The sequence below is a fragment of the Ptychodera flava genome, chromosome 13 (genome assembly GCF_041260155.1).
Source record: "Ptychodera flava strain L36383 chromosome 13, AS_Pfla_20210202, whole genome shotgun sequence".
NCBI classification, from domain to species: domain Eukaryota; kingdom Metazoa; phylum Hemichordata; class Enteropneusta; family Ptychoderidae; genus Ptychodera; species Ptychodera flava.
Window position 1 is genome coordinate 4,007,059 of NC_091940.1, and position 25,859 is coordinate 4,032,917.

Consider the following 25,859-nt stretch of genomic DNA (forward strand, 5'->3'; position numbering starts at 1 on the left):
CCGTGAAACAGTCGGCTGTAGCTGATATCATCTCCCGGGTTTAGATTCGTGTTAGCCTTGAAACCTGCCATATTCTACGATGTATATATGTATGCACACTTACATGTAAACATATACACGTACACGCATATATATATATATATATATATATATATATATATATATATATATATATATATATATATATATATATATATATATATATATATAAATGTAAACATATTCACGTACAGGCATATATATATATATATATATATATATATATATATATATATATATATATATATATATATATATATACGCACACACACATATATGTGTGTGTGTGTGTGTTTGTGTGTCTGTGTATGTATGTCTGCGTGAGCGTTGGCTACAGACATAAACACAATTGAATATAACCACAGATGTGCATATGATATATGCATGCAAAATCATTTTCCTGATATTTAGCATAAACGTCCATTCGTCATTCTGTAAATGTGCTAAGAAATGTGACATAATACACTGCTAACCAACTTTAATACTGGACAAATGTAATTGCCACTCGTTAGAAGATTCTATGCTGCTGTATCATTATGTAATTCAGGTTTTGTGATTTTCTGTGTCAGGTTCAATGATCTGATGGTTGACGAAACCATATCACTATTTTCCAATACCCGAGCCAAGCGTCTGTTATTTTCGAAGTGTAAGTTTACACAGAAGTTTTATGTACCATGTACACACGTGGTCAGTTGGTAATACAGGGTAGTTATATATGCTGGCTATGAACAGACAACTTACAAGGTCACCAAGAGTACACCCTAGGCGCCCGTCGTTTATCGAGGCATAGACCCTGAGTTGCATCATTGATCTCACATATTCTGGATTGTTTTATATTTATGTACCGATACTTTGCATAACAGTAGCTTTAGGGTAAATGAAAATATTGCCGTCATCAAGATGCTCCGACGGGACTGCTTTTAAATTTTACTCCAGCTTACTAACGGACGACGTTTTATTTCAAATGGACTTGTAAAATGATTTTTACGAATAACATAAGTCATAGCCGACTTTAATAGAATTTCTTGACTACACCAGGCTGAAAATGTGTGCAAAACTTACACTCTATGAAATATCTTTGGTAAGTTTCGAAAATGCTGGCCAATTAATATCGGCAGAGTTTAATAATTTTATTGTGCACTTTGCGATAAATATGCGTCGTTTCATCGTGAAAAAAGTTCTATATCAAGTTGCAAGGCTTCAGGGGATTGATCTCCTGTCGACGACAAAATAAATACCATACATGTCCCGTATGTGATACTCCGACAATCTAAACCATTACGTTTCTTCCTTTCATAAAACTTGCAGACCAATCAGTGGCCTTCATCTGTAAATATGAAGTTTCCTGTTGTCGGTCTATATCATTCGAAAAGAGTGATACTTTCATATAATCATGAAATCACACCTGGTGATAAAAGGAGAGAGATAGCACCATTAAAGCACCGCTGTATTGGGGGTGACATAATTCGAACCCCTCTCCAGAAGTTCCTCTGTAAAAAGAAATTACACGACTTCTGTATGAGTGATTTTTTTAGAGCCAATATTTGTCACCGGTAAAATCATTGCTTGTTTTATCTCACTACGCGTTAGAAGTTAACGATTTGGTATTTTCAATCTTAATATCGAGTATGATGTGCTAATACGATTGAACTTATAGAATAAACAAATCTGTGGCTTAGAAAGTGAAGATTGTGTGCAGGACTCTCATCAAAGGAGAGGGTGGGCGCATGTGTCCAATACCATTTATGATGACTGTAGTCAATTTGCACCTCAAAAGTTTTACGCGTTTGTTTGTGTCATGTCCACAGAAATCTTACACTACTGTTTATTACATAAACCGAGAAACAGGAGGTCACTGCCAATGTTTTTATCATCTTAGAAGCAGGTTATCTGAACTTTATCGATATTTGAAATGTACAATCCCGGCTGCCGCTATCTGCACTAACCTTATTGACCAAAATTAAACTTGTATTTCCAATTTTCATCCCCCCAAAACGAGGCTTACTGTGACATTTTATTTTCTCAAGCAGTTTCAAACAACAAAACAAAACAAAACAAAACAACAGCTGCAGGAGGAAGCATTGTAAGATTGTAAAAATGTCAAATCTTATCTTGAGTTGCATGGTATACCTCATAGACACGGTGTGGAATAAAAACACATGTATGTTTGACAATACAATAACAGATGAACTGAATGTCACCTCAATATTAGCGCCACATGCTATATGCCACATGTTTTACCGTGACCTTAACTTGGCCATGGCCGAAGGACAGCAGCATTTTATAATAAATTTTAACAATGTTGTATCATTGCAAATCGATTACCTATTCGCCTTGACCCATTCTTGACACCATGACATCATCAGAACTCACTCATATCATTGACTATATCGTTCCAAGTGGAGTGACTGTAGGACCATGCTGAATAAATTGAGACAGTTGAAAAATTGCAGTTGTCGCTCATTTTATCATTTGTTCGAGCAGTCTTAAAAGTTTGGTTTTCAGAACAAAACAGCAAGTCTAGTCCGTCACTGATGATTGTAGCTTTGCGCTCGTTTCTCTTTTCATTTTTGTAATTTAGTAGATTGCGGTCTTATTTAGGGATTTTTAATAGTGCATACGCTAAGAAGCCTTCAAGGGAGAGTTTTGACAAAATTGATATACATGCACCTTTCTCGACAAGCCAAAAGGGCGTTCACCCTTACGTAAACCCAGAGCCAATGAGCGCGACTACAACTTTAAACTCACAGCTGCAGCCAAGAACATCGACACCGTCCGTAAACCTTCGCATTACGTTTATATACGGTTCACTCGGCGCACAACCCCTTCAATAAATGAGAAATTGCTTTTAAAATCAAACTACAGATATTTCGATCTATGTGTAATAGAGTTAGTGACATATTTCTACAATTAAGGTCAACGAAGAATGACATAACACTGGACCGAGTTAGGTCGTACTGTAAATTCAAATGATGGCAAATCGATGGCGTTTCTAGAACCACCATTGAATTGTTTTATTGATGGGCCCTTTGTATTTCAACAATCAATATTACGACTTGTCGTTATGAGAGACGAGATTCACGCCTGACACCAAATTAAGTGACTGAAAGTCTCTAATGAGTATTTCCTTGGAAGTTCACCTTTAGGTTTTTTCCTATGGATTATTTGGTTTTTTCTCCCTGGAATACTTACAGTATAAATATCACATCACATTAGAATAGTAGCCATCTTGAAAAGTATCATGCATGATAAAAACCCGTTGGTCGAAATTATTTCATCTGACATGAAAAATTAAACTTGAAACGCTTTGTATGAATCTAATGTCGTGTCTCTTTTAGGAAGGTGAATCACAATTTATAAAGTAGAAACCATCGAATTGGAAATCATCGTCACAACTCACAACATTTTATCTTCAATTGAAATCATATCAATGGCTAGACATGTTTAAAAAAGACAAAGTCACTCCCTTTGGTTTATATCATTTGAAAAGTCATCCGAACTAGTCTGCACATTCAGCATTCAGGCGACTGATGCCGTATGTTGTGGGTTCGAACCCGATTGAAAACTAGCTGTATTCAAGCGTAACCTGTTAAGCTATCGACGTGTGTTTTATAACATGTCCAACATATGTATTATATATTCTCGCAAAAAAACGTATACATTTCATCAAGATCTGAATTTAAGCGTAGATTTGTAAAGAAGCAAGAAGGAATTCTGGCAAAGAGTTTGCACTGGTAATATGAAACTGATAATGATTAAATCAGAAATGAACTTATAAAAATTCTAAATGTTCACATGTTCATGAAAAGGGCAAGCGACACAGCCCTGTGACCAAGCTCAAAAAATCAGAAATTTAGAAATTAATCTAAAGAAATGGCTCAGCAGTAGAGTGATACGGACGTTTTACAATATTATAGATGTACCCTAATGGACTATTTGCCGCTTCTATCAAACTACACGTCATGACACTTGTACACTAGTGTGACACATAGGAGGTGATGGGAGTGAATCAGATAAGAAACTTCCAGTCATCGAAATTACTGATCTTGGGTGTAGCACTCGGAGTTATGAATCAGGACACGCTAGCAACGGCGTGACAAAGTGTGCTTTAAATTGATTTTCAACTTGTAAACTCCCGTTGTTTGTTGTATATCCGACATGTCAATGGACGCAACCCCAAATCCTCTGCCCCTGCTAGAAATACACTGGCTCTCTCGTTTTATGAACTCGTATTTCCAATCTTCATGTCATTCTTGGGCTACTTACTCAATTTATTGATGGATATTAACCGTTAGTTGCCTCGAGATCGGTTATTTTTTATGAATACAGCTATTTTTGTACTGAGTCAGATTATTTGGCAGTGCTCCTATCCTAGACGTGGGGTCTCTTAATGAACATCCTGCCTGGTGGACCAGTATGCTCATCATCTTCTACACTGATCTTTACAGAAACAATTCAAGCTTTTTGGAGAAAGACATCAAACGCCTCGTGTAAATGAAATGAACGGAACTGTCAGGGAGACGAACTGTTGAACTTCAACCTCGTTATGTGGCCACAGAAGGTTGCGATGTTGATTGCACTGGAGATTTAGGGTCAAACAAAGCAAGGTCGATCAAGTACTTGCCGTAATCGACCTATGTAATCACATATTGTACTTGCCATTCGCAAATAGGAGGTCGTTTATCTTTCTTTGCTTCGATCGATATTTACAGGATATGTGATAGCAAGAACATGGTATCCAAGGCAACTCCCCAACATCACGATACGAGTGGATAAAATAAGTCAGGGCTGAACGTTACGTATCGCACACGTGTAAGCTTATAATTAATCCCGGCTCTCACTAGAAATTGTCACACACCATGGTTGCACAGGGAAGTCACCGGTCGTGTATGCATCAATGAATAGAACAAAAGTAAAGTCCAACTACTTAAGTCTTACCAAGGTATTTAATCAGAGTCAATACAGTGTTTGTATCCGATCATTTGAAGTGAATTTAAATTCATATTCAACACGTTTCCAGTCGGATAACTCTTCAGTTTCAAAACAATGCACAGACACTTATGCCTATATCACACCCAATGACAGTGTTGTGTTTCAATTAGCAATTTTGAGGCTGCAACTTCCACGTTGTGTATATGAAGGCATAAGATGAACATTTCAAGGCAGAATTCAACGTGAATATTCTGATACTTAGGACGTGTTTTCTTGTGTACGGGACAAACAACGTTTTACAGTCTTTCCGAGGTGGCTATTCACTTTCATTCAGCTAATTATTTTTTACGTTTTATGTTACATGTAGCTGGAAACTTCTCCGTATGCCTGCTGTGGCGACGTTCTTCCATCAAATGCAATGTCACAAGGTATGGTATATACCTGCATCGCACATGTACAGGAGGGCTGACAGGAGGCTATTGTATTCTGCAGGTAACGTAGTCATTTGTAGGGATAGTTCCTAGCGCTACTTTAGTTTCGTCCGTAGAGGCTTTACCCAAAATCAGATTTAGAGTATGTTTCCATGGAAATATGAGTACGAGAGGCAATGTTTAAGGAACTGGACATAAATCACAGAGGGAGGGAGGGTTAGTCTTTATCAGACGAACACATGGAGGCGTGATGAATTCTGGCCTTACTTCTACTCCTGAGTGAAAACTTGAACATTCGACTCTTCCAAAGAATCAAAATATAGAGACTGATTTGTGACATTGATCACGGACGTGATGCTGGACTGGGAACTTTCAAGGAAACTTTATGAAATGAAGGCACGATGCTTGGTATCAAGCACTTAAGTTTCAAGATAACTGCCAGATCAGCATGGCTGGACCCAATCAAGGATTATGTATCCCGTGATAAAATTGATACAGAATCTTGTTGTGATGGTGACGTTAATGATGACGACGATGGTGATGGTTAATACTAAATTAATTTTGAAAGTGGTTAGAATGACTATAACCAGGCATTATCAATAAAGCTTTGATCGATAAAGACCCTTTACGATTACTCTCACTTTTGAAATCAACAGAGCGATATGGGTACCAAGAAAGAGTGGAAACTCAACGCCCTTCCTTTTGGAGAGAGCGGACAGGTTGGGATTTTCCACAGATAGAATATATCGATTAACGATAGTTTCTGAACAGAGGTCTGATATCGGCTCGAAAATGAAAATTGCTCTGCCTGCTAAGGTGCCCCGTATTTAGTAAATACTTAATAGTTGATGTAGATTTACTATATGTTGAATATCAGTTTTGGGAGAATGATCAATAGTACTTTCTGCACAAGTGCCTGTGACCCTTTCTTTGGCTATTTCCTGAGACTAGCATAAGGCTGAATGGATGTAACGCATCTGGAGTAGTTACTGTGTTTTTTTAACACCCTTAATCCTTTTACCTTCATGATTTGGCCAATAGTTATTATTAGGGAGCTTTCACTTATTATAAGAGGGGGTTGAATCTTGCCTGCACTCTTATAGATGTAAACATTGTATGTACTTTCCTATCTCAAGAGGAGAAGAGTAAAGAGAGGTAAGGGACGGACCATTAGATCATGGGAGGTGGCGATGGTCATAATCAGATTGTGAATTTTTTTTTACAATTGCAATTTTTGAATTTTTTTCTAAGTAGTTCACAGTATGCTGATTTTTCTTTTCTAAGTTCACTGTCAGATTTACAATTTTTTGCATTTTGATTTTACTCTTTTTATTTTGCAAACTAGTTTGAAGATTTGTTTTTTTCCCTAACCTTTTGCTTTGAAATGTTTTTAGATTTTGACCCCCCCTCCCAAGATCTAATGATCCATCCCTAATTTGGGGTGGTCTATGGTATAAATGTTACCTCCCCAAATATCCATATCTATGACCCTCAGAGTCCATTTTCTTTTTATAAAACATGACCTCCCCTTCAAAGTGTGAAAGTTTGATCATAGGTCTGTCTAACTGCGTAGCTCCATAGATTTCCAATCACGGTTTACCCAATGTTGACACATTTTTCTTTGTGCCACTGTCATTTGGTTATTCTTTGGAATTTGACCTCGTTCATTGTATTTACATCATATTAGGTCTTGCTCTTACCAAAAAAGATACTACTCTTATTATGAACCCGTATGGAGCACTCTTTTCCTGTTTATATATGGTGTATAGTGCCCCTTGGACACCAATGTGTAGCGAATAGGTAGCTTTTGGTGAAATTCTAATATCACTTTTGTTGTATACATTATGCACTTCTAATCTGCTGTTGTTAGTGCTCTATTCAAGCACAATTCCATACATGTATCAATTGTTGAACAGATTGAGCTAGTTCAGTATGAGGGAAATAATTTGTCACAGATGCCTATGTATAGAAAACAGATTTTTTGGTGGCATTCCATCCAATGCTAGTCATGTACATTCTTGTCAATTGTCCTACATTTATAAATGCACAGATTTAGCTCCTTTTGTACAGAAAAAAGTGATATTTATGGACGAAATTTTATAAAACTTCTTGTATACACATGAATGTGATCTTTCAATCATCCTTATCAAGTCCAGTAGCTTTACATTTGAAATAATACCTACATATGGTGGCTAGTGTCATGTGTGCACATAGCCTTTGTCCATGTTATCAGTATGTGTGTGTGTGTGTGTGTGTGTGTGTATATATATATATATATATATATATATATATATATATATATATATATATATATATATAGTATTTATATATCCTTTATCAGTATACGTATGAGAGAGAGAGAGAGAGAGAGAGAGAGAGAGAGAGAGCCTCAGACACACACACACACCAACACACACCATACCTGTGTCGTCTGTGCCATTCATAGTGAACACATGAATACAAATATTACAGGATGTAATTTATGTACTGTGGGACAGCTATTGTAATTTTCACAGGATTACTGTAAAAGGGTTTTGAATTCTGTATACATGTCATGTATATATGAATTAGGAAATGTAAAATGTAACTCCCCAAAGGGCAGCTTGTTTTATTTGAAAAATTGCTTTGAACTTTGAACAATGCTGAAGAACTGTAAACAAAAACATTATGCTAGCCTTGCTTGCAGATGGATCAGAACAAGTAGGGGTGATGACATAATTTAAGGAGCCACCTGAAATATATGTGATAATGAGATAATGATTGCTTTGAGTAAAAAAAAACATAAAACACCCAAGTACAGAGTGATGTCTCATTCAAATCATATCATGAAGGGTTGACACCATTGTGACTTCATGGCTGATCTTTAAGGTACATATACCGGAAAAAATCCCAAACCGTACTGTGACATGACCCCTTTAGACATGTAGCTGTGTAGCAATGTCTGATGTCAATAACCTTTAAAAAGTCTCTCTGAGCAATCAATCAATTGCTAGCAGATTAAATAGTCCTATAGAAATGAGGAGAGTGTACCTGGTGACTGTTTCTGACACATATTAGATTTGCCTTTGGGTGTTTCTGCAAACCTTCCTGTGCACAGATTATATTGTTTCCGTGGAATGCTTGTTTTGCCAGACTTGCTTGTCTTTATGGAATTACAATATATGACACAGGTTCAACGCCTATAAATAGATTCTCACATCACATGATTTCTTTGAGACAATGCCAAAGATACATGGAATGTCAAAGTCTGCAACAATGTTCATTTTTATACGAGTATACACATTATGATAAACATCAGCTACTTGTTTACCACACACTGTACCCCGCATACATAAACACACGCTAATGAAATGAAAATCAGATAAGTTATGACATAAAAATCCTTCAAGAGTATTTATTTTAGGAACACTTTCAATATTCAAATTACCATACATTATATAACAGAATAAAGCAAAACAAAACAGATACTTGAAAAGTGTAAACACAGTTATCAGTACATGCCATACAACTTTAAACTCATTCAACCGTTGCATGGGTGTGTAACATGTCTGTTCATGTTACAAATGTTCACTATTGTTTGCAGATCTGACTTATAAAAGTGAAGTGTGGCGTGAGTGAGCTCTGAGAAGTTCCCTTGTTCAAAGTATTATAATCAATAACTTTATTTACATATTATCCAACAAAAATTACCGACAAGCATGTTTATATATAGCAAGAATTTCTATACAGTGAGGGCTATGCAGGAGACAATTGGGGTCTATACCCTATGTCAGTCGACATGTCTAGTCATTCCAAACCGTTTTGATTTGCTATACAATTTTTCAAGAGGCAAAGCCTTATGATCAAACACTACACAGAATATAAGTGCTGTGTATTCTGATGGCCGAGTTTATTTCTTCCATGACAACTGTATGATGATGATGATAAATCAACAACTGACATGACTTTGAACTACTATTGGTTGGTTCTGACGTCACATTGATAGCAATATCAACACAACTAGATCTTTGTGGCTGTGGCAGGCTGAATTGGGCAGAGGAGCTCAGATGAAAATGCGACAAAACCTTCCACTTTGATCAGACTTTGTTCCTGCCTAGGCACTGCTATGGGGAAATTACCTTTACAGTTCTGGGATCTTACTGACCAAAATATATTCCATACATATTTCATGTTTACCAAGGTTTTACTTCTATATAATATCCAATTATTTAAAAGAGGAATGAATTGCATACGATAACTCTGTCAAAATTTGAAAAATTTGCTTCAATATGTACATGTACACACAGGGGATCTTATACAAAACACATTAAAAATGTCATGTGCCTGTACAGGAAACCAACTTCAAAATTAGTTGTCTCAAAACATCACATGAATTCTCATATTATTATTAGCGTCTTTTATTGTACATTGGCCATAGTTTAAAATTAAGATGTAGGTATCAAAGTGAACGATACTTGTTTGGGTACAAGTGATCATATGAGAAAATTTGCAATATGTAAGCAAGTATGAAAATATATTACAAGTATGTGTGTGCCGTGTGTGCGACAACCTTGCAGGATGTGCAGTTACAGTCTTCTTCATGTGAAAATATTTTTCCTTTTTTATTTCCCCCACCCAAAAGAGTTTACTGTGGGAGGTGGACATCTAACTGGACAACTCCAAATGGGTGACCTTCATTACATGGCATGGTTTGTTCCTATGTTGGAGCTGCCACCAGACCTGCCGGTCCCTGTCCTAATTGCTGACCACCCACTGTACTTTCCAATGGTTTGAAACCTAGTTCATCAGTCGGTACACCAAACTGCTGTAGCTTGGCTTCATAGGTACGCATCAGATCATTGTGAGCCTGTAAATACAGACAATATTCAACTTAGTGTATTCAGGGGATATGAAATATCAGTGATGACAGATTTAAAGCTCCATAAGCTGTATCTTTTGGCTATTTTTTTCAGAACTTTTGTTTTGTGGTTTCCCTTCACTTTCTGCATCAAATCCCTAAACTGTAATTTAATGCCAAGTCTTGAGCATATCAACACAACCTCTATGAGTATAATCTATATTGTTATTGTTGAACATTGTATTTAAGTCCGGACTGGATTTCATTTGTAAACAATAAACAATGATCACTACACACATACAAGCAGCCACAAGTTATAGCTTATGTCCCTTTAACAGTTGAGGTAAAGACAACTACATTAAAAAAACAACAAACAGAAATTATTGTAACTTTCTATTGATACATTTACCAGTAGTGAAATATTTGAAATGAAAAGTTGAAATGTCGGAGGGGGATTGACAACGATATGCCACACTAATACTGCTCACTGCTGCATTAAACACTAGCATGACATATAAAAAACATGCATGTACATAGGTAAAAGATAACATATCAGTGGTGACATTTAAAGAAACCATGGCATAACAGATGAAAAACATTAAATTGAGGAAGTTGCTGGGTCAGGTAAAGTTTACGCTGTCAGTGACACTCTGAGTTTGGAAATCAATCCCTCTTTCCTGTTTATGCCACTCTGTCTCTCAAAAGAAATTATGAAAGTTGAACAGCGCCTTTATCTGTGGAGCCCTTAAACAGTGGTTGCTTGTTTGTTACACATATGGTGAACACTGGGCAGTAGCTTGTCCATAAAAACTACATCAGTGCAATGAAATGCAATGAAATGTGAAACAGATCACACCGCACAGTGTATGAATGGTGTTTGGCGTAAACAAGATATGGGCATCTCCTTCCCTAGTTACTGAATGTCAGCTGACCTTTGAGACAGGAAGTGAGAGTAAATAAACTGACATATCATCAGGGCTTGCTTTAGCAAAATAACCTTGTACTTATGGGTTAACGTACTGGCTGTGAGTATGGTAGACGTACAGAAACGGCTGTCAGTTTTGAAGAGTAACAGTGAAAAAGTCACAATGATTGGTCAGGAGAGTGAAAGGGTAGAGCAGATGATATAATGACTGACTGGCCGACACACCTATCAATACAACATATCCATTCATTGTATTCTACTGGTAGAAGCATTGATTTAATATGCATTCACACAGTATTAACACACAAACATGGACTATCATGGCAATAAAAAATACACCATTAGAAGTAAAGGGGAGAAAAGGTACGAAATGAGAAAGATCAGCAAGATGTAGTCCCTTGTTTCTCATTTCAACACAATCTGTTTCTCAAATAAGTAAAGTCTCATTGCTGACTCAGTTCACCAAGCCATGGCAGTCAGCAAGCTATGACAGATGTTCCATAATGGAGTCTTGGAATTGTACACTGCTATTTTATAAACTTCCACCAGTCAATGGGAAGAAAGTATATGTCCTGATGTAGGAGATGACTACCATACCATTTGATGTTTGCATTTCCTGTTATGACAGATGGCACTTTTTGAGGACAATCAATCATTTAATTTGAATTCTTAAGACAGTTATGATGACCCTAATGGGTAACAAGATAACATTGCAAGTAACAGCTGAAGGGATTAATATATAAACAAGACATAATTATTACCTTGCAAACACGAGCCAGTTCATACTGTAGATCTTTGATGGCGCTGTTCTTTGAATCCAAAACATCCTGAATATGAAGAAGACAAAAATCCACATCATGTTTGTTTGTAAAAAATTCACAATTGTATATGTGTGGTATGTAAAAAAAATACATTCAAAGCAACATCTTGAACAAAGGATGACACTTTTGAAATGTGGGTCTTCTATTATACAATTACACAAAATATTATATATTACTAGTGGCAGTTCATTACAGTAGCAGTAGTAATGCACTCTATGAACATCATTATGATTGTTGCCACTTATCATCATCATCATCATCATCATCACTGCAACCACCATACTAAAACCCATATCATTACCGCAGACTCATTGACATACTCAAAAGTCATGCCTTCCCCTCTAACAGTGGTTTAAACCACTACACAATCACAATTGAGTGATTTCATATCATCAACTCAGTTGGGGAGCTATCCAATATATCTTATTACTTGACCTACTTCTATGTGTTAGAATGCGACCTAGATCTACGTGCTAGCTAGAGCATGACCAGATAAACCCTGCACATATCAGGCAAATTACAATATTCACTCTGAATAGAATCTATTGGTAATGTGTTTTACTTCTTCATCAAATTATGAAATGGTCACCCTTTATGTATTACATGCTAGTCAGTGAACCCTATTAGATTTCACTGGTTGGGTTAGAGGGATATTCCATTTGCTACTGAGTTGAGGGAAAACAGAATTTACAGCTGGTGCTTCTAACACAGCGACACATTGTATTTCACAGTTTCTGACCTCACTCAGATGGTGGGGGGCTCTGTGTATACCCAGGACGTACAGAGGCCTTTATGCAGGGTCAGGTTATGTAGGGTTGATTTTAATTTAGCACATGGGCATGTGTGATAACCTTTCAGAGGACAGAAAATACAATGAATATCAGTTGTTTTTTGTTAAGACAGTTGTAGAAGTGAAAGATGAATAGCTTGAATGACACGTGATAAACAAAGTAATTTGTCACCAGCAATTTGAGAACCAATACTGATTGCAATGAAAAATGATGATACTGGAAAGGTCTAAGTGGGCTTTAAGTTGATGTGAATGTATACATATCAGTTGCTAGCTGTGATTACCAAAACATATGCCAAACAAACACATCCAGTTGTAAAATGACCTGATTTATTGCAAATGTTTTCTGTATTAATAATGATGATGATGAAATCTGGGTACCTTGAAATCAGGGTATGTTTATTTCAAATGAAATCTGAGTACCACATAACTGTGAAAGGCAAACTAGATTTAGGTCAATCATGGTGTGTGTTGCATGTCAAAGTAGAATATATAAATAAAGATGAGGGATTATTCCATGTACTATTTTTATTTGCATAAAGTTTTTTTCCACTGTAAACTGGTAATGTAAATACACTAATAATATATTATTTCTAAGCAAACTAAACTTTTGACAATGTTCTGTTTCACCATACCATTGTTGACAACTTCAATCTCTTAATCACAATTCATTGATGTTTGAAATTTGAACTCTAAAGCAATCCTTTGCAAAATTTGACAACCATTTTTACTCTGAGTGAAATGTTAGGCACAACCCAGGGCAAGGGTTTTAACGTTTGAGCAAATCTAACACTACCCATCTTGGAAGAACTTAATAAAAAATTACAGTGTTGTGATGAACCATTTTCACAGTGCATCCATTGGTCTCATAAATCTCACATGGTAATTCATTGTTCAGTTGAACTGCCATAGTGATGTGGAGTAACATATGTAAAGTAATGTCCTAAATATGTCTTGTGTCCCATTTGACAATGCCCCATATAATGTCCTAGTTAATAACAGATAGCCTAATTTAAACCATGTGCCTGCTGACTCCCTATTATCTTTTCATATTAATAAACTGCTTATTGTTGTGATGATATTTCTATAAAATTTAAATTTTTCCTAGAAATGTACATGAGTCATATGGTTCACGGACCATTATCTTGTGGATGTATTTAAAATGCCTTGTTTGTTGCTACAGTTTAGAACAGAAACACAGATAAGTGGGTTTTTGAAACTGTGGAAACATTTTTGTGTTGCTAGCAGCACTGTTTTCACATATGGTAGAAATCTCAGTGAAATGGCCAGGAAACATACCCTAGTAACATTCACTTGTGTACTGCCCTCAACAGATAAACAGTTAAGAGTTAATATTACAAACCAATCATAGAAGCTGCATAAATCTCTCATGAAATATAATTCAAGAATGCAGAATTACCTATTATTGCAGTGTTTTGAGCACAGAACCAATGTCAACACAAATTCTACTTGATGACCCTGAGCCTTGAAATCACCAAACTGACTTTGTTTTAACAATGTAACAACTCATGAAGAGATCACTGATGAGATACTTGCACTAGTACTACTATATCTTGCAGTTTATTCTTTTTTCTCAAAGTGATGCAATTCATGATATTTGATTTAAATGTATATAAGCAACTGGCTTGAAATAAATAAATGAATGAATAAAGTAATGCTGTAGAACTTGCATGCAGTGACAACACTTTCATAGTCAATGCAAACTGAATTAGACTGCATCTTAGATGCATTGATGCAACACTGATAACAAAACACATCGTGTAACGCTGATAACAAAAAACAAGCAATTTCTCTTTCCTTTTCCCCTCCACTCCATGTTAAGAATGAACATTCTACAGAGATCTGTCAACATTAATAACATTCTAATATATCAGCAATCCTACTGTTTGGCATAATTCCTATCTCAATTGATCAGAGTTTAACAAATAACATAGAAGGACAATCCACTAAGTCTACTAGTTCTTTTACACGATGGGTCATTATAGGTCACACAATGACCTGACCTCCCATCTTTCATATTCCCATTTAAAATGAACAATGTCTTCTTTGATCAGGACACATCTGTAAAACACACATCTGCCCTGTTTCTTTGTCACACTGGTGATACATGCATATCCTTCACAATAAAATGTCAATGGCTTTCAGAGAAATTTGAAAAGTGGCAGTCATCAATCCCTTGTTTTTGCATTGGTACTTGTAGTGTAACTAACTGTGTTGTGTTGGTCCTTTGCTCTCGTCTAAAAGTTGCCTCCAATTAATCTATTTAATTAGAGATAAAGCTGATAACAAACATGCCCCTTCATTAGCTTTATTATGCAAGGTAATTAATTTTATAAATATGGCCATGTTTTCCATTAATCAGCAGAAATATTAATTTGCATTTTTTGTTATGTCACAGATCAACTTTTTAACTGGTCATTAGCATGACACAGCTGCCAACAAATAGGAGGGATAAACAGGTTTGGTCTTTCACATTTGGAACAAAAGAATTTGATAGTACATTGCATATGGTGCAACATTTGTAACCTTGGCTTTTACCTGTCAAAGTTCAATACATTTTATGACAAAGATAAAATTGGGCAGGCATGGAACGTTTAAGTGAGAATCTGACTGGAAAATGGAATATATGACGTACATGTAAAGTCCTTTCATTGTCTCTCCAACAGTGGTTGGGACTTGTCCTGTTTAGTTGGAAAGCAATACTGACACTATATCCCTGTTAAAAATGCAAGATTGCTCTATGATCCATTGTCGGTGATTGGTTGAATACGGTGAAGGACACTGTGACCTAGTTCAAACGCAATCAGTGGTAAGACCTTGAAACGCTTACAAACAACTCAAGTACATCTGTACTTGTACAGTATGAAAACCTGTGAAGAGACGTCCCTGGAAATGACCCTTGGCAAAATTCCTATCAAAGCCTCTCGATACTGGCTTATGAGTGGAATTCAACATTTACAGTAAAATATATGATTTTGATAAGGAAATGGCTCACCATAAGAGCAAAGGATAAAAATGCTGATTTTAACCCTGAAAGGGAAGTCGCCCGGACTTTGATCCCTATATACATAACTGTAAACTGTTAATGACGTTATTGACTTCAGTAAGATATCCATAAAGATAGTGGTATTATTTGCATACATGTAGTGTGTGATGTTTATGCATCACATGACAGCTGTTATTTAACACATCTATATCTATGAATCTATAAACTAATCTCAGTAATAAGTAGACCTGGCAGATAAATTATGGAAAATATCAGCAAAAATGCTTGTTTTTGCGGTCATATACATGTATATATGAAATCTCACGGAATTATTAGTATTTTATTTTCCCATATGGGATTTACACATCAACTGTATGACCTATCACTGTATCAGATAATAAGTTTTTAATTACAAACATCATACACATGTAAGTTGACCTTTACATTGCTTCAGAGTGTTGTCATAGTCAAACAGAAATTTCTGTTCAGCATGAATTTTCATGAGAAAACGCAATGAACCGTTGTGCTAGAGCTTTATGTATTTTCTATGTTATTACCAAACATCTGGGCAGACTATCCCTTGCATACATAGATTAGAGTTTCTGCTGGAATAGACATACCAACTCAGAAATATAAAAAGTCAACAGGTCCCTATACTTAGAGATTTAAAAAGTCATTATACATGTTTTGTGTTGGCAGTATAAACTTGCAACTGACAACTAGAACTGGTAAAACACATACAGAAATCTCATAAAAAAGAGAAATCTCTTATATACCAATAGCATAAGTTTATTAGCATGCTTTTGAATGGAACAGGCCAAATAAACAACAATCAAAGTCCACATTATCAGATGCATAATATTCTATGTGTAGAACACATGTGTTCTTGTCACATGTCATGGCCATATAAATTTCTTTGGATAAACTAAGCGCTTGGTTCAATAAGCTGTTACAGTACATTGAAATTAACCTATTTACTTTTTAACGTGTATCAGACTCACGTCACATGTACATAACAGTACACTCAGAAATCTGTTGATTTTTAATAAAACATTCTGTAACATGTACATAACACTCAGAAATCTGTTGATTTTTAATAAAACATTCTACAAAATAAACCAGGGACTTCTAAATGTAACACATTTAAATCTTTTTTAATTTAAATCATCTCATAGCATTACAATATGTAGTTGTTTACTACATGATCATATCTAATTTTGCACAGGGGATTTTTAGTGGCAAATTTTGCTGTTATGTCAACCATCGTAAAATTGTTCTCTTCCACTCATCTGTTTTAAGGTGCTATCCTGCAAAGTGCATGTACCACGCTTCAGCTTGATTTTATTTATTTAACCCTATGATTTTCAACCAGGCTTTTCAAAATGATATGTATTGCTTCAACAGCTTTAACAAATTTGTATCTAAAAATTGTTCTGCATGTAAACAAGAAACATTAAGTGTACAATTAATTCTTTTTTTCTCTCCTTCAATACATATTTGAGTTCGCTTGCAAATGAACAAATATGAGACAAGACAGAGCTCAAAGTTAAAGTAACCATCAGTCTCACATCTATGAAACAAAACAACAGAATCCAGCAAAGTAGGGCGACATCATAAATATAAAGTACACCAAGGTCATGTTATCATTTGTCAATGCAGCACATTGAGGTTTTATTCAACATGGACGGTGCCACTTGAACAGCGCCCTCACTGGTTGAACTTATGGATTTGTAGAAATACTTGAAGGAAAACCTACACTCACCATTTGCAATCCTCAAATGTATTTTGTAAAATTAAAACGGAGTGGATAGGGTGAGATGTACTATGCTTCAACTAAAATGTCCTTTGTAAAATTTTGTGTACTCTGAATAAAACTGCTCGACAATATTTCATAGGAAATACTTTTGCAGCAATGCAACTGTATCGAGCAGTTTTTCACTACTACTTGACATGAAACAGTAAATTTAAAATTTACAATCACTGGCCTTGTACTTTTGTTTAAAAGCTGATGGAAGTGTGAAGGACAGTACTCCTGTCTTAGTTTTAAGCTTTCCCTATGGAAATGCCTCATGTAGTTCCTTCATCTGCTCTGGGTTATCAAAAGTGCATTAACCCTTTGAGTGACTAAGTTGATTTTTGTTGCCTTTATACAATAAAATGCCAACAATTTCTCTTAGATCTAGACAATTTTTTTCTGATTTTTACCACAATTTTGATCAAAAAGTGTAGCCCATGAAACATTATGTCAATTTGGTCAAAAATGTTGGAAAAATTACAGAAAAATTCCTTAAAAATTGGTAAACTGTTGCCCTGATATTGTTTGGGGAAAAATTACAGCGCTCAATGGGTTAAAGTTTTAAGGTCATCAAAAGTGCATTTTGGGTTCATATAACTCTGTTTAAATAAAGGTACACTGTATCATGCCATTAGAACTTTAAACCATCTGTTCATACTGTAACTGATGTATTGTGGTTGAATGAGTCGAAGGACAGGGGGTAATTACAACTTTGGGATTTCGAAAAGAATATTGGTGACAAGCAGTGAGGCATAATCTAAATCATGCATTAAATTCTCATGGACCATACGACGTATTTGAACTGTTTATTCAAAATAGAAAAACACCTTACCTCTAGTTTTCTGGTGACAACAGTGAGTGCTGTAGGATCTAAGTTGGAAGCTGATAAAACTTCATTCAATTGTGCTTCTTTCTTCTCTAGTGTGTCTGCCAATGCTGTTAGTTTCTTCTCCAACAGTAAGTTCTTGAAATTACTCTTCTGTTGCACTTCATGGATGGCCTTGACAAACTTGGCATACAATTCATCTCGCTCCTTCTGTAACTGTGTAGCAGAGGAAAAAATCAAATTGAATATGTGTTGATAAAGAGGAAAGAATAGAGACAATAATATAAACAATTATCCACACAGAATGACCTTGTCCTACATTCCAGTCAACCATATGCTGTTGAGCAAAGTAAACAAGTAAATCAGTATGCTGCCCCCTTTAGTTAAAAAGCATAGTTCTTTTATTTTTTGTCACATTTGGCCAGAAACATCAAATTCAAAAGTGATCTACCACCATCTTGACAAATACATACCTGTTCAAATCTTTGTTCTAGTACTTCATGTTCCCATTGAAGATCTCTGTATTCCTGGTCCATCACTTTCAGACGTGCCTTGGCACTCTGTCAATGAACAACATGGGAATATCACAGAATGAACGGGCTTTAGTTGTGGACACAGAACACCACAAAGTCCAAGATTTTGTGCAGTGCATTGTACACAGTATATAAAAGTATGTAAAGATTACTTCCTATGGGTCTGAGGGTAACAATCCAATAAAACTATTAACTAATCCAACACACAAGCTATTTATAACTTACAGTCACAAGTCAAAGAGGACAATATCTCAAGACAGTTTGTGAGAAAACTGTATTGATACTCACAGCCAATGAAGCTTTGTCCTTGTCATAGTTAGCAAGTTGTCTTTGTAGTTCAGCAACTTCTTCTCTAGCTTTCTCAAGGGGTTCTTTTAGTCTTCTGTTTTCTGCTTGGATTTCATTCATTTGTTTTTCCATCCTCTCTTCCTTCTTTTTCATTTCTTCCACTTGTTCCTGGAAAAATAAAACCACTTGTTTTGTTCAAATAAAGTTCTCATCTAAACCAAAATATATTTTTAAAAAAGCTGCTTTCTGAGTTTTAATACTTCTATGATATTTTTCCAGGGTATGTTTGGTGCTAATTTATCCCATTTTAAACAATTAAAGATGAGTGGAGCAAGAAATTTGTCTATATTGAAAAGAATGAATCAATTTAGATCAAGAAATGACAGATAACATGGCCGGTACTGATAACATTTATGATAAACATGTGGTACTGAAGGTAATCAGTGGTTATTGTTTGAACAAACATCTGGAAAATTGCTGCACGATCTTTAAGAAGTAAATTCTCTGACAGGCTTGTTGATTCATATAGAACATTTGTATGGCATGCATTTCTTAGTATTACAAACAAGAAATGAAATTAAACTGTTGAATCGAGTTACAAAATCACTGAGGACAAAAGATATACATCACTGATATTGAAGAATATTTGATAATTTTGATAAATCAGTGAGTGGAGAGAAATGCTGCTCAAGATTGTAAAGACTGACAGCCAATTTCTTGAAGCTGATGTCAACAATTATTTTTGTGAAAATGATTGCTGATAATTATTGACTTATATTTATCATCCAGAATGATGCTATGGGGGATTGGTTCAATATCGTTTTCAAAAAACAAGTGACTTGATCTGAGTCAGATGGCAAAATCACAAGTACACTACTGTACACGCACACATATAATGTGAAATCTTACCTTGAGTGAGTTTATAAGTGCCAAATTATTCAAGGTAATATCATTATAATAATTCTTGATATCACTGAATGCTTTTTCATGATTTTTCATCAGAGTGTTGATTTGTCCATTCTTTCGTTCTTCAATTTCATGGATTTCTGTTTTCCGTCTCAACTCAAGTTCATCTCTAAGCATTCTCATCTTCTTTTCATACTTGGCTTCAATTTCACGAGCTTCTCTTTCAAAGTCATTTCGAAGCTGTGTCACCACTTCATCATGTTTCTGAAAAAGAAATGAATATTGATGATGTTGAGTTGGTGTAAATACACAATTCTCTCAGTGTTTATTCTTGAATCCAAATCGCAGTGTATTTTGTCTCCTGAACAATATCGATCGTTGTAGCCTTTGAACATGGTGAATATTACCAACAATGCCTTGACATACATGAGAAATTTTGTCATTATTATGAGCATATTTGACTTTGTCTGCCCTTGGAAGTTTCTCTGAAGATTTTATTCTATTATGACATCCAACAACAATATTTTCAACTACTGTGATAATTTCTGTGACTATCTACCCATCATGAGTAACATCTATCCGGGAGATCAGATGTACTCATGTATACAAAATCAGCAAGTTGCTTTACAGGTCAACTGTTTGAAGAACGTACATTAATACAGATTACATTTAAATCTGGCACAGATCTGTTCAGGGATAGCTGACACTTAGAAATGAAAATAACTTTGTTAAATGGTCGCCTTTTTCTGGTTACCATGATGATGTGGTCAGCTAAACACTTTCACATGACAATATTTCATCAATCTAAAAATGATGACACGTCATATTATTTGGTTACACATCGAAAAGATGAACACATGCTACTTACAATTTTAAGATTCTTGACTACGTCTTCATGTGAAAGTTCTTGCTCTTTCAAGGTTACTTTGAGACTGCGTTTGTCTTTCCTCAAATCACCCTCATTACCTCTGTGTTCATCTTGAGCTAGCTTCAATGCCACTGCACTCTCAGCTTTCAGCTCAGAAATATTATTTTGATGTTCATACAGTAAATGTTTGACTTTTTGCTTGTAGACCTGTGAAACGGAAAAAGTGGTTTAAATATGTCATGTGTTCTTGATGCTTCAAGAGCAAACTTCAGTTTCCCTGTCTTCATGCTGCATTGCTAATACATTCACAGATACTGAAATGTACCGTGATGACACATACATGTAGTTACAGCATGCAATTTTAATCAAAATATGAGTTCTTGTATTCCAATATCAAAATATGAAAAGGACTGATGTCAACGATGCACTGGAAACTGATTTAAATTGTCAAGTATCTTGGCACCTTTCTCAGAAGTGTCAGTATTAAATGATTGAAACATGAAATACTTGACATTTTTGATGAATTACCAATGGTATTTCCACAGCAAACTACTCAAAACCTAGTTGTAGATCGACAATCTAATGATATCTATGTACATGTAATGTATGAGAAAGAGCACAATAGCATACCTTAATTTCAACTTGATGCCTTTCCTCTGCATCTTCCATTTCTCTGTCTTTATTTCTAAGTTCAGCCCTGCATTCTTCAAGTTGTCTCTTTGTGATTTCCCAGAATGTGTTCACTTTGTCTCTTTCAAGTTGAAAGTAATTCCTCTCCTCTCTCTCCCGATCTAATTCTTCTCTTAATCTGACTATATGCTCCTCAAGCTGAAACCAAACCATACATTGTGAGTGACATGTGTATCAATACCATCATGATGAATTTGTGGGGTATCAATTTCACATTATGATATAACGCCTCATACTCTTTAGGACAATAACAGGCTGAGCACTGACAGTAAGACATATAAATTACTCATGTGGAAATGAAATGCCATCGTACAAGATGTGTAATACAATTACGTATCGTGAAGCTGTCCTTTCATCACTACATACACGTGACTCACATTGTTGCAATTACACTGTATGATTGATGATGTATCATATTCATTTAGAAAACAATCATTTTCCACAGACAACAGTCAACAATCATCCAGTTGATGCTAAAGAAGCATCCTTTGACAATGGAAGCCAGATCTTGCTTGTACTTTCAGACTTTAACAAGGTAGAATTCTGAAAAATGGTACGAAAACTGAAGGGTCACTGTCAGATCAATTTAGCATTGAAACCAAACATGAATGAAATGATGAATATTTCACATTAAAAAGACACATTGCAGTTTATGACAGTCTGCGACAAAGCCATAATCAAATTTCTGAGCCATACACATTTCCGTGCACAAGATTTTTTCAATCAAATGTAATTTTCGTACTAGTGCAGGAACTATTTTTCTTTTGATGTTTTGGATGCAAATTTTATTTTGACTTTGTACAAGTAACTTATTCATATCATATTGGTTAAAGTGTGTCATGTCAAACATAATTATGGTAATTATTAAATGAAAATTTAGGGTAAGTCATTCTCCTTTACTCACTGAAAGCAGTATTATCTGAATGCACTATATGGTATTATAGGCACTGTAGTGAAATACTGACATAATCTGATGGCGATGATGACACCCACCTGTTCCTTGCTCATCTCCTCCGTAGAAATGCCATCGATGACTGTTGGAGTTTTAGATTTGGCTGATTTCCTTTTCCCTTTGCCTTTCTTTCCCTTGCCGCTCTTCTTCTTTTTGGGTGGCTGTGAGTGAATTTATAGGAGGTTATTTAGACACGGGGAATGTAGCATGACGACCAAATGCAGGCCATACATGACAACGGACACACCAACCGGTAACTTGTGCAATATAATTGTACAACGAGAATAATTCCAGTAGAACCGTACAATGCTGCCATTTAATATCTTAACATCATAGATTACATAAAACAGAAATATCGTGGGCACGCAAAATCATTACATGCACACGATATTTTTTACACGAATGAGTTGTAGTAGCTATTCTAATAGCGAACTTCGCTGCTATGGTCGCCGCCATCTTTGAAAATGACCTTTCGAATATCAACCAAAACTATCCGATGAACAAACAGCCAAGTCATACAAATCGTTAAGTTTTGCAACACCTGCTTTACGAAAAGCTTTACAAATTTTAGTTGACCACACTTGATATATAAATTGAGAAATTGACCCACCATTTTGCTTGTATTCCTGACTGTATCGACTGCAGTACTTGTGCTTGGAGACTCACACACACAATGGCAGTAGTTGTTTTGGAAACGGCATGTCAACAGGGTACCCGGATGAACGTGACGTCACAAGCGTCGGTATTCTATCGTATAGTGGCGCTGTTCGACGCATACTGTCTACCCAAATATGAAATTTTCTGCCTCCGATGTACGTGTGCATCGGGGAGAATAGACACCGGCGCTCGAGTGTATATAGGACAGAATAGACACCGGCATTGTGTATATATATATATATATATATATATATATATATATATATATATATATATATATATATATATATATATATATATACTTTATTTTTTTTATTTTTTATTTTATTTGATACACAGATCAACGGGCAAACCCACTAACAGATCTGCGAAACAAAAAAGTCACACAATCACAAGACAAATGTACAAGACAACCATAAAAGTAGCACGAAACATTAAATTGAAAAAAAAAACATACACGAATCAAAAAGGAGAACTGTTAAAATGACTGGATAAAATAGTTTTAAAACTACACAGCGTAGAAAAAATATCTATATTACATTTAAAAGAGATATCATTAAAAACAGACATGCATCTGGGCACTGTCGAGAATTTTCTGCAATTAACAGAACACAAGTCTGGTTTAAAAAGGGGTTTCTTGCGTAAATTTCTACTGGGGGCATAAAAGCAGATTTGATTTAGAATATCTGGAGCATCATAATGTGAATGAATTATTTTGTACAAAAAGCACATGTCAAGGGTTAGTCTTCTATTGTGTAACTTAGGAATGTTCAGAATTCTGCAATAAAATGGGTAGCTGGATTTACTGCAGTGAACATTGAGTTTGCGATAAATGTATTTCACAAATTTAATTTGTACTCTCTCGATTTTTTCTGACCGGCCCTTCTGGTGGGTGACCACACAACAGAGCCATACTCTAGAATAGATCTTACATAAACAAAATACAGAGAAATAATTGCTGAAATGTCATTGAATGGCTGGCAAAGACGCTTAATAAAACCAAGAGATTTGAAGGCTCTAGAAACAATGTTATTGATGTGAAAAGAATAATTAAGGTTGGAAGTAAGGTAAATGCCCAAATCCTTGACAACAGAGACCCGTTGAAGAGGGGTACCATTGATGGAGTAATCAAGAGAGGAAATGATTCTTTTCTTAAGTGTAAAACTGATAAATTTACATTTACTGATATTAGGTGACAGTTTCCAGTTGTTACACCATTGTGCAAATTTGTCAAGATCTTGCTGTAACATGACACAGTCAGCGAGGGATGTGATGGTGCGATAGATCTTGGCATCGTCGGCATACAAGCTGAGCTTTGCAGAAATATCTAACAGTGAAATATCGTTAATAAACATAACAAAAAGTAGTGGCCCCAAGAATGAACCCTGGGGCACACCTGACGAAGCAATGTACCATTTTGACGAGCAACTACCAAACACTACCCTCTGTCGTCTGAGATGAAGATAAGAAGCCAGCCAACTGTGCAGATTACCACATATACCGAATTTGGCGGCTTTGTACAGGAGAAGTGTGTGACAGACACTGTCAAAAGCCTTGCTAAAGTCCGTGTAAATTGAATCTACCTGTTGTTTATTGTTCAGTGAAACAGAGATGAAATCTGTATAATCCACTAAGTTAGTTGTAGTGGATCTGTTTTTAACAAATCCGTGCTGGTCGATGGAAATATTTGGTTTAATATGTTGATAGATATGAGGAACAATAACTGCCTCGAAGATCTTAGCAAAAAGAGGCAACAAGGAGATTGGGCGGTAATTTTCAACTGCTGATTGACCACCAGATTTAAACACGGGGACAACATTGGCCTGTTTAAACTGAGAAGGAAACTGACCAAGACAAATGGATTTTTGGAATAAAATTTGGAGGGGAACAACAAGAACATCGGTACAGTGTTTAATGATGCAGGCGGAGATACCGTCCGGGCCACTCGCTTTGTTCAGTCTAGAGAAGCGATGACTTTCTTAATACTGTCCGGACATATATTAACATGTGATAATTGTCCAAAACATGGATAATTAAGCTCGGGCAGATTAGGATCATTGTTTTCAGTGAACACAGAGGCAAAAAAATCTGCAAACATTTGAGCAGCCTCGGAACTGGAGTTAGAATGCTTACCGTTAAATTCAAAGTTCAAAGAATTCAGAGTTAATTTGCGTTTTGATTTCACATAACCCCAGAAGCGTTTGCTGTTATCGTGGATGGAGGACTGGACATCTGCTAGATATTCCCGATAACGTACGTCCTTGGCTAGATTAAGTTTGGCACGCAAACGTGAGAAAACAGAGTAGTCGGTAAGGGACTTAGAACGTTTATACTGGCGTCTGGCGATTTCCTTCTCCCTAACAAGGGAGATCAGGTCAGCATCAAACCACTGAGGGAACTTCCTTCTTTTTATGCGGACTTTAGGAACAGTGTCATCTATAGCTGATTGTAAAATATCGTAGAAAAGTTCTACATCTTCGTCAATGTTTGAGCTGTTCAGAAAAGCAGACCATGGAAGTGTGGAAATGGTGGTATTTAAGTGACCGAAGTCCGCGTTTTTGT

At 35.9% G+C, this 25,859-nt stretch overlaps 1 protein-coding gene and 1 long non-coding RNA gene across 2 annotated transcripts; one reads left to right on the forward strand and one right to left on the reverse strand.

The window, feature by feature from the left end:
- Positions 1–4,433: 4,433 nt before the first annotated feature.
- Positions 4,434–9,439, forward strand: LOC139147139 (uncharacterized). Its single transcript, XR_011555655.1, has 3 exons — positions 4,434–4,981; positions 5,339–5,463; positions 6,059–9,439. It is a non-coding gene; the product is annotated as an uncharacterized lncRNA (long non-coding RNA).
- Positions 7,980–23,388, reverse strand: LOC139147137 (dynein regulatory complex subunit 4-like). The gene is made up of 10 exons (XM_070718044.1): positions 23,251–23,388; positions 22,682–22,801; positions 21,629–21,826; positions 20,999–21,205; positions 20,134–20,394; positions 19,225–19,392; positions 18,877–18,963; positions 18,410–18,619; positions 11,926–11,991; positions 7,980–10,248 (listed from the first exon to the last, which is right to left on the reverse strand). Exons 1-10 carry the CDS (start codon positions 23,251–23,253, stop codon positions 10,099–10,101), a joined length of 1,470 nt encoding a protein of 489 aa, XP_070574145.1. The 5' UTR covers positions 23,254–23,388; the 3' UTR covers positions 7,980–10,098.
- Between the last annotated feature and the right edge of the window lie 2,471 nt (positions 23,389–25,859).